Source organism: Pundamilia nyererei, unplaced genomic scaffold (genome assembly GCF_000239375.1).
Source record: "Pundamilia nyererei isolate P.nyererei 1_Seehausen unplaced genomic scaffold, PunNye1.0 scaffold00023, whole genome shotgun sequence".
In the NCBI taxonomy this organism is placed as follows: domain Eukaryota; kingdom Metazoa; phylum Chordata; class Actinopteri; order Cichliformes; family Cichlidae; genus Pundamilia; species Pundamilia nyererei.
The window spans coordinates 1,722,930-1,733,774 of NW_005187424.1; the positions used below are offsets into that span (position 1 = coordinate 1,722,930).

Consider the following 10,845-nt stretch of genomic DNA (forward strand, 5'->3'; position numbering starts at 1 on the left):
TTAAAATGATCCTCCAGTTTGTAACTCTGGCTGAAGACACACAGAGTGCAGGTTGAGAATTTGGAACTAAATTAAGTCTGACATGAGAATGTCTGCAGTCTCCCATGATGCATTCGATTACACTTAGACAAGAACCTGGACTGAGTCTATTTAGTTCAAACATGCCTGTAAAGGTACAGCGGGTGAAGGGTCTTAGTGCTACTAATGGCCCTAAAAAAGTAGAAAATAACCTGCTTTTTGTGGTGTTGACTCACTTTTCTTTTTATGTATCTGAGCCGAGTCAGGATGATAAACTGTCCTTCATGCAATGACCAGATCTGTTAAACTTTATATTCCCATTGCTTGAAATTAAGAGATGCACTGATTGATGCTGTTGATAAAGAATGGGGACTGTTGCATACAGCAAAATAATGCATTCATGAGGCAGAGTGCTGGCAGCATGAATTATTCTCCTATAATACAGCAACAACTCAGAGGTACCACAACAGTGATTATCCTCACTGCTGAATTAATGACATGTAGGATGGCTACTGTCCGAGCGTTTCTATACAGATAATGTAGAGAAACCTATTAGAGCTCATTAGGATCACTGTCACATTCTGATACAATAAACTCTAATAAATGGAGTGTCTGCAGATGCTTTTAACTTCTTCTCAGCATCCTCTTATTGTGTGTGTGCGCGCGCGTGTTTTAAATTATCATTATCTGTACATATACACTGTGAGTTTGTGTACAAATACTTTTATGTAGAAATCTCTGTCTAGGTTTTAAGATATTTAAAAATTAATATACATATAACCTTTTAAGAATGTGCACACATATTGGCACATAACTTTTACCCCTCAGCCGTAAAAGGCTCATGGGGTATTGATGTCACTCTGTGACTGGTGGGCGGGTGGGGGACATGGACCAGTAGGTTTGTAAATGCAATAACTTGAGAACGTGGCAATGTAGGATTTTTAAATACCCACCCTTTTCCCCAAAGTTTTGTTTGTTTGCATCATGTGAGAATGTGGACAGTGTCTCGTTTTTGCCTGCAGTTCTCGTGTAAATACAGTTGATGAGCTCATCACCACAGAAACCAAATCAAAGTGGAAGGCATCCCCATGTTTCTCCTGAATTATAGAGGCCTGATTTTTACCTGATGTGTTGTCCTGCAGGTGCCTACCCTCGACTGTCTCTGAGCTTCAAGCTGAAGCGAAACATCGGATACTTCATCCTGCAGACGTACATGCCCTCCATCCTCATCACCATCTTGTCCTGGGTGTCGTTCTGGATAAATTATGACGCCTCAGCTGCCAGAGTTGCATTAGGTATGATTTTTCCAATGCAGTGAGTTGACCTCTGGACTGTAGTTTAATCTACACGCACTCTGTGTGTTTTCTAAGACTTGTGAACAGTGACCGGCTCTGTGCCAAAGCTGGAAACCAGAAAGTAACACTAAACTGTGACATTATCAAAGTGGCGATTCTGTAATTAGAGGATGGATTTGTGACTGGTTACTTACAGTTATTTTACATCAACATTATGCATTCAGTATCCATCCGTCTGACTTATAAATGTGTCAAATGTAGGACCAGATGAATCTTGACAGCGAAAATATTGAAAGAATTGGCTTGTGTGGGAATGAAAAATTGGTTTGTTTAAAGAATATTTATGTAAAAGAAAGCATTCACAAAGATTCTGTAGTAGCACTAACAAAGAAGAATAGTCCTGGTGAGGCATTATGCATTCAAAACTAAACTGGTGAGTTCCTCCCACGTGCCACATTTGAACAGATAAACAACAGATTCAAGAAGAACAAATAATCACAGCTGTGCGTTTCCTTCACTCTGTTTGAAGCCTCTGCATTGTGGTGTAATAGGAGACTCAACTGGATCTCAAGACTCACACTTTCCACTGGCTTCTAGGGCTGAAAAAGTTCACCGTTGTATAACACCATACCTCCCTAACTGCATTGATCGCTGCTAGAATATTTGCCTTAATGGAAATCCTCAATCAGCTTTGGTGCACTCTCAGTCAAGTCTGCGTAAAGAAGAGCACATTAACGTACCAATAATAAAATCTCACTTGAGCATACGCTGTGATTAGATGAATGTAGTACATCTTAGGAAGTCTGGTGGGAAGCTGGATTTGGAAGCCCCTGTGCTGGCTCAGACCTCGTCATTTAACGCACGAGTCGGCTCACTCCGCCGTAACGCCTCCATCGTTGAGAAGACTGCTGTCTGGGATGCTGTCAGATCAATGCAAGTTAGAACGCATCCCTACTCCTGTGCTTTACAAAATCAATCAACGGTGATTCATTACAGGTCTCCATTCTCTTTGGTGGGTGGTGTGAATATCCTGAGCAAAACCAAATTAGCTGGGCTACTTAACAGGCTTCATACATGAGGAGCAGAAAAACATGTCTGAAGCGTATGGAGTTTTACGAGTCATTCAGAAAGGTGTAGTAAAATATATATACTTTTAATGCAAAAAGATATGCACATCCCAGAAGGATATACACATTTTAAAAAAAGATTTTTTCAAACAGTCCAGACCGTTTGAAAAATGGTAAAAAAAAAAATCATATTTTGCATGGTTGGATCTTAAACAAGGTTCCAAGTAGAGCTTCAACATGCAACAAGAAGAAATAGGAGTGAAACAAAAAAAAATTGAGCATGCAATTTATTGAAAACAACGCTTAAACTGAAACAGGCTGTTTTACAGCTGATTAAATGTTTAGAACCACACCTCCGAAAAAAAAATACCCTGTAAACCCCCCAAAACAGAAATCAAAGTTCCAAACAGGATCTCAGTAATGAGTAGCTCCACCGTTACTGTTGATCACTTCAAAAATCTGTTGCGGCATGCTTGATGCGAGTGTTTCCACAAAGTGAGCGGGAACATTTCTGGAAGCGGTGAAGACGGCCGCACGAAGGACATCTACTATCTGGAACTCCATTGTCCATTTTTGTAAACTTCTCTTGCCATCCATCCCTAAAGGTTTTTAATGGGATTTAGATCTGTGGGCGTTGTGTACTGTAGCATTGTCCTGTTGAAAAACCCAGGCGTTACCACACAGACGATGGCCCTCACTCATGAGGGATGCTCTCTTCAACATCTGGACATAGCCAGTGGCTCTTTAACGCCCCTGCACCTCCTGAAGCTCCACTGAAGGAAAAAAGCACCCCAGACCATTATGGCGCCCCCTCCACTGTGGCACGTAAAAAACATCTCAGGTGGGATCTCCCTTTCATACCAGTTACGTTGGAAACCATCAGGACCATCAAGGTTACGTTTTTTCTCATCAGACAATAAAACTTTCTTCCACCTTTCAATGTCCCATGTTTGATGCTCTCTTGCAAAGTCCAAATGGTCAGTTCTGTGGCGTTTAAGGAGATTTGGCCTTTGAAGACGTATTTTGTTTTTGAAGCCCTTCAGTCTCAGATGCTGTTTGATGGTTAAGTCGACACCAGTAACGGCCTTAATTTGGGTTGAGGATTGTCCAGTGCTTAACGGACAGCCAGTTAGATCCTCTGGCTCAGTGCTGATGAAATTTTGACTTTTTTGTTCCATCACCCTCAGGATCATTTAAGCAATTCCAAATGACTGTCTTACTGTGTCCTACCTCAGCAGCGATGCCGCACTGCCAGAGACCCTACTTATGCAGTTCAACAACCCGACCATGTTCAAAAAAGGAAACATTTTCTTGCCTTTGTGAACAGAACATCATGACAGTGTTACTACGTGTCATTTTTGCACAGATTTGGCTTTTTAAAGGCATGTGGTGCTAAACTTTTGATCAGCTGTAAAACAGCATGTTGCAGTTGAAGCGTTGTTTTCAATAAATTGCATGCTCAAAAAAATGTTATGTCTCACTCCCATTTCTTCTTGTTGCATGTTGAAGCTCTACTTGGAACCTTGTTAAGATCCAAACATGCAAAATATGATTTTTTGCCATTTTTCAAGGGATCTTAAACTTTTGATCGGGTCTGTATTAGCCAGTTTTTTGGGATTCAACACCAGAAATAGAGCTCAGCTGAGCAAACACAGGATTTTAAAATCATCTGTTCAAATTACACTCCTGTTTTGCCACATTTAATAGTTTATTAGGGGAAGATGCCATCTTGAGGAGTCCAGTGATGTAAATATTTTTTTTCCACCAATACTTTCCTACCCCTGTGACATGAACAATAGTGTACAGCAAGTGTTATCATCTTGTATGATTATCACTTCTTATTTTGTCCATCTACTTTTACCTGCTGTGTTCTCAGGGACAGCACTGCGCAGTATTTCAAGGGGTTTGTTGAGTAACCATCTCCTCTGAGCTCTCAGAGTGTTCAGAATCTTGCTCGTCCCTTTGTTATGCAGAAATCGATGCCATGTACCCACTGGCGCTCTTGACTCCCCCACACACTCCATACAGTGCAACATTTTTTGTTTTAATTATGTAAGCCTGAATCGACAGAAATAGACACACCGTCCAGGTCGGTGAGCCTTCATGGAGACACAGAGCATTACTGTAGATGGCGCAAACTACTGAGAGAGTTTACAGTGTGTTTGTTGAGTCTGTTCGCTTGTCATGTGAGTTGTAATTCATCCAAGTTCAGAATATTCAACATCACCCAAACAGACGACTTTTAGCTTCTCAGAAAACAAAAAATCGGGTTCATGGTATTCATCTGGATATGGTCATTTTAGAGATCGGTTCTCAGCCCTCCTTTAGTACTGTGGAAACAGATTTTTTTTTCTTCCAGGGATCACCACTGTGCTGACCATGACAACCATCAACACCCATTTGAGGGAGACGTTGCCCAAAATCCCCTACGTCAAAGCCATAGACATGTACCTGATGGGCTGCTTCGTGTTCGTCTTCCTGGCTCTGCTGGAATATGCCTTTGTCAACTACATCTTCTTTGGCCGAGGTCCTCAGATGCAGAAAAAGCTGGCAGAAAGGGCACAGAAGGCAAATAATGACCGCAGTAAATTTGACAGGCCCAAGGTGAGAATTATTTCCAAACACCAAGAAGGTTCATAAAAAACAACTGTGGTGTTTCTTTTAACAAGCAAGGCTGGAATTTAACAACTTTTAGTGCTTATAGCTGTTAAATCAACCATGTGGAGCAATTCTCCTCGGACATCACACAAATATACACGAACTAGCCGTTACATTAAAACCGCTGCTGGGAAATGTCACCATGCAGCATTGTTACAATAATGATAATGAACATTATTGCAGTAATTCATCTGTAGTCATTATGTTTTGGCTCTTCGGTGCCGAGATGCAGCGCTATCGTGATTCAGGTTGTTTTTTTTGTGGATTCCATTTCAAGCAGGGATTTATTTAAATAGGTGTCATCGCTATCTGAAAGTTACCTATTTAACTGTGCGGGAGTATCTCTAGCTGCTAACTGCAATAAGAAGACCAGTCGTACAGCAGTTTGTGTGAAAAGAATCCGAATTCTGTCTTGATCTTTGACTCCAGCAAACATTTTTACAGTCTTAATTCTCAGGTCAAGTATTCCTTGAAACTCCGTATTTGAACTGGAACATGTAGAGGATTAATCAGGGTGTGCTTTAGGATGTGTCTGCCTTGTTACTGCTTGGTCACAAACCAGTGGCCATGAATTCAGATCCACCCCTAGCAGTACTGTAGATGACGTCATGTTTATCCGTCTATTAACGGCAGCAAAAATTGTGCTTCGAATACCCTTTAACTCTATATAAAAACCCATCTCTGAAAAGATTCCCACCTGAACCCTGAGAGTCTTTTGTGCACATTTAGCTTTAGCATATTTTATGAAGCCATATATCTCATACTATGAATGTATTCAGACTTTAATCTCCTCAGAGATTTTACACCATTTTCCTCATAATATCATTAATTCAGACATTTTCACCCAAATCAGCTCTAAGAGTCACATTACAAAGCCAAGACCTCAGCTTTAGTAGAAACAAGCACTGGGGTTGATAACTCACTGAAGAAAACTTCAAAAACTGCATTCTGGCTTAACACCATGGCTTTCAATAGCCTGTGGAATTTCTGGCTGATCAGAACAATTTACACTATGAAAGATCTCCTTTTTACCTACATTTGATGCCAGGATGATCTTCAAATCAAGGATAAAGATGAGCCGATTCTGAGGGATAAGGTGGGAGACAATGATTTTTAATGTGACTGGATCAATACATCCTACAGATGTTTTTTTTTAATTAATCATCAGTCACAGCTTTAACCAGTCCACACTGAGTGACTTTCTGACTCCTGACTCCGATGTTCTGTGAGCATCTTAGGTGACCGAATCTCAGACAAAAGGGTTTGTGTTTGTCTTTTTCCTGGCTAGTCCATTCTGGAAGGAGGCAATTGCAAGTCTTCGTCTCTTAAACTGTCCAATCAGGTACAAGGGCGTCGTCACTCACGACGGGTGAGTGTCTGTCACTGCCTGTTGTGTTACATCTGTGAAACCTCTGGCTGAAACTTTGCTGCTGCAGTGCAAAGTTTGACCTCATTTAACAAAGTAACACGTCATCACAGCCATTTCTCTAAACACCTCACCGTACGAGTACATTCTGCTTAGCCCGCCTTTCCCACTGTCGTATTTTTGCCCTTTTTTAATGTCTTTATATGTCTGTGTTGCTAACATGCTATCCAGTAAGTGCAATCAAACCATTCCAACCATCATTAATGTCATTAGGCGATTACCTTTACACTGCACTAATTCGGCGGCGCATAGAAAACATGAAGAATCACGAGTTACATTTTAAATTAGTTTACAGGATTCGAGGTTGATCTGTGAAACCACAGCCAAAAAAATAAGAAGACAAATATTCACTTTTTCACCTCCTCTCATGCCTTGTGGTCACCTTTTTATATCTGTGTTCATCCTGTGCCTAAACTGGTCTAAATGATATATCTGTTTTTGTGTGGGAAGCAATAGTTGTCACTACATTAGTATTAAAGCCGACCAGTCCAACCTTGAGCTGATTTGTGAGAAGACGTTTAATTTTGGGACAGAAAAACCTGCCTTTGAAGGTCGCTCTGGTTCCCAGGCTGTCAGCCTGCGAGAGGAGACCGACCCCGGGGAACCGACGCGTGCTGCACATGTGTTGTCAGTCGCTGTAGCCTGTTTTAAACATCGCTGCTGTTTGTCGGTCCTAGGTCGACTCCCAGGGGAACATTTTGCTGACAACCTTGGAGATCCACAACGAGGTGGGAGGGAACGAGATAACAACCAGTCTGAGCGAGACCCGCAACTCGTCCTCCATGGTCTTCGACAACTCAGCTATCCAGTACAGAAAGCCAAGCGGGTCACGCGAGTTGGGCCGCCACAGCCTGGACAGGAACGCACATCTTAAGAAAACCCGTCTACGAAGACGGTCCTCGCAGCTCAAAATCAAAATCCCAGACCTCACTGATGTGAATGCCATCGACAGATGGTCACGGATTATATTCCCCTCTGCCTTCTCCCTCTTCAACCTCATCTACTGGCTTTATTATGTTCATTAATGCACTGTGTTTTTTTTTAAGCCCATGTGATTCTGGTTTATGACTGAGAGAAGCCTTGTGTGGCCGACCCGACACGGTAACGTCCTGAACGCTTTTTTAACATGATACGTGCAGAAAGAATCATGCACAGCCACAAGGATTTACCTGCAGAACATGCATCTTACAAAGACTTGCATGTGAAGTCAGCCCTGTGATCACCTGCGACTCTATCACACAAACTGAAACACACTTTTGCAGCACTGCATCTCCAAAAGATGATTTAAGTTGGATTCGATGAGCTGCTGAAACCTTCCCCTATAATTTCAGTATAACATGTGGCCACACTATTAAATTTAATCGTAAAGGTTTGTAGTATTATGACAGCGCTAGCCTTCCTTATATCTGCACATGGACAAAGGCGGACCTGTAAGATCCCATGCATCCAGACTAAACAGACTTTGCCCAGGCGGGAAATTATTTGGTATGAAATCAGCCATAAAGGAATAGTTGTGATATTTTGGGAAATGTGATATTACAAAAGCCTAGTTGAGATAAAATGACATTAAAACAATAAGGCTGCATCCAGTTTTGTTATTTTTCATGATGCCCTTTGTTTGTCGTATTATATACATCCACCATACCCCTTTTCCTTACAATTGTGCACTTTTGTTTCTCCCAAAATGCCAAAGCTCGTTAAGTGTTTAGTTCCAGTTGCTTCAAGACGATAGAAACAGAGTCTGTGGTCAACAAGCTCAATCTAGAAGTTGTACCAAGGTTACAGGAGCTGGACCGTGTGTTGTTGTCCCTGTGCCGTTGTTCAAATGTTCCCTAGACTTGAGATCATTTGGTTTCAGTTCAAATTGTATTTAAATTTAATGGAAATACTACTTTCATAAAAAGTTCAGTAAGTTTTTGCTGATCCTACTGACCAAAATCTTTGTTAGCATTTCTGCTAATCAAATAGTTTAATGCTATGCTCATTTCTATCCTGTAAGTTCTTGTTGATGATGGAAAGTAACTATAACACGTTACTCTATGATATCAAAACAGAGCCATGTCTTTGCAGTCGGGAACAATAATGACCTTCCTAACACAACATGTAGTATTTCTGTAAAAGTAGAGTTAGAATTATCGCATGTCATTGATGATGACTCAGAAAGTTGAGTATAAATACCAATATCCAATCAACTTAGCTTAATTTTCAGAACCCAATTTTAAATAACAGGAATAGAACCAGTACTGCATTTTAGAAATAACTTTATTTTCTCATTTAGTGCCATGAATGAAAGATTTTTAAAAGGTTGGAAGAACTAGCCCTAATCGTATTTCTGATGCTAACACATCACGCCACTTCAACCACTGCAATAAAATTGTCATTTTAACATTTTTGTGTGAACAAATTAGGTCATGAGTGATGTTTTGTGTTACTCTGTGGGCTTTTGAGGCTAGTACATGGATTATTTTCATATTTGTTCAAAGCAATGCTAGCAATTTACCGCTAAGCTAGGCTAATCCTCTAAAGAAAATACAAAAATAAAAGGACTTCCCAAAATATCAAACTATTTTATCAACGTGTGCATTTACACATTTTCAAAATGCCATATTTCCGACAAAAACTGGAGAGATTGTGTGACCTTAGTACAAAGGTTTCCAGGCTTTTGTAGTGATTTTTTTATCGAGGAATGTATTAGAACAGTTTACATCGTCCCACTATTTTTGTCACGTTGCTTTCTGTTGATTTTGTGAAACACGTACATAATACAGCACAATCCATAACTTCCTTGTTTGTTTCAGACTGCATGTTGTACTGAGGACTGAGTCGTGGCTGCAGATCCCGACCCTCTGGGGATTTGATGTACATACTGTAACTGTGCACATTTTTTCTCAGCTCACAGTAATTACATGGCTATGTTGTCAACGGTGTTTTGCTCAGTGATTTCTGGCCTCGCTGTTCTGTTTTTGTTAGTCTTTACACAAACTTATCATTTCCTTTTTGTGACAGTAAATATAAAAACACAATATCAGTTTGTTATCATTTCCATTTTTTTCCTAAAGGTAGAGCATGTGAAGTCTTGTTAAGTGAAGGAGGAACTGATGGGAGGTGTGTAGCGTCTCCTAAACAATCATTCCTGCCAGACACAGCTTACAACATGCCATCTGACTGCTTGCTTGAGCAACTCGCAGCGCGTAGGAGTGACACCACCTGTCAGTAATCCTCGCAGCTCGGTGACATCCATGCGCGCCGGCCTCACGGAGCCCAAAATCAAGAACAATTCGCACATAACGAACACTTTCTCAATGGGCTTCGCATTTTTTTTAAACACTTTGCTTGATGATCTGTTTCTGCAGACACTGCAGCTTTTTCCATGAAGTGCTCCACCTTCAAAGTCTTAATGGGTCAGGAAGATCAGGGCAGGAAATGGTACATATTTTTGGCATTTGCTAAATAAATCAAAACATTTTAATTCATAATTTTTGGTCCAAGCACTATAAATATCCATGCTACGCAAACACAATCCGCTGCCAGGATTAACCCTTCCTGTGCAATTACATTACAGACATTATAATATAGATTTTATATCTTTTTATCTCTCTCAAGGATATCCATTCCTATTTAACCATCCATCTACTATGAATGGAAAGATCAATACACATCTGGAGAGATATAAGTAGATTTTTGTGTTTGTCTTTTTCCATCTTTGAGAGATGGATAAAAGCATCTGTGTGGATATCTGTCTGTCTGTGCCATGAACAGAAGGTATTTTTAGCCATCCTTCTATATTGTACCCTATATGGTACCCTGTTGAAATTTTACCTTTGTGTCCAATATGTGAGCCCAAGTAAGAGTAAATACACATCAGCGATCATTATTGACAAGACACTGTGCCAAAAAATGAAAACTTAATTGTATTCATGCATATTTATGCAAATATCATGGTACACTGTGGTGTACTTTGCCTGCCGTATAGTTTTTCCTCAAGCTTAGCTAACAACTGAATTGCAATAGCGTTCCCACCTTAAATAAATTAGTGACGTTTTCTTGGAAATTAGGAACATATGTTTTCATTAACTGTTTTTTAATAAGTTACTGTTACATGTGTGATGAAAGTAACAATGTACTCATTGTTTTTGGGTCACATTTAGACATTTAAGTTTAAATATTATATTGAATATTGTGCTCATAAATAAACACTGATTAGTGTTTAATTACATCTTTCAACAAATTGATGCCTTCTAACAAACTGAGAATTAATCCATTAAACATAAATACGAGCGGAAGCTGGTTTCTGGAAGTCGTCACATGGCCCTGCCATCTTGAATACAGTAGCCAAGGTGGACGTCACAGTTCCACTTGATCACATTTTATGTATCGCTGG

General features: G+C 40.2%; 1 protein-coding gene across 4 annotated transcripts in view; it reads left to right on the forward strand.

Moving 5' to 3' along the window:
* gabrb3 (gamma-aminobutyric acid type A receptor subunit beta3) overlaps nucleotides 1-9,460 on the forward strand; it is a 44,943-nt gene extending 35,483 nt beyond the window's left edge. For 2 of the 4 annotated variants that reach the window (XM_005727141.1, XM_005727142.1), the window contains 4 exons: nucleotides 1,161-1,313; nucleotides 4,740-4,984; nucleotides 6,327-6,407; nucleotides 7,142-9,460. In XM_005727141.1, the coding sequence (XP_005727198.1) occupies nucleotides 1,161-1,313; nucleotides 4,740-4,984; nucleotides 6,327-6,407; nucleotides 7,142-7,489 (827 nt within the window). In that variant the 3' untranslated portion in view covers nucleotides 7,490-9,460. The remainder of the gene's footprint in view (nucleotides 1-1,160; nucleotides 1,314-4,739; nucleotides 4,985-6,326; nucleotides 6,408-7,141) is intronic. The other 2 variants (XM_005727143.1, XM_005727144.1) reach the window with 1 other exon arrangement.
* Nucleotides 9,461-10,845: the final 1,385 nt, after the last annotated feature.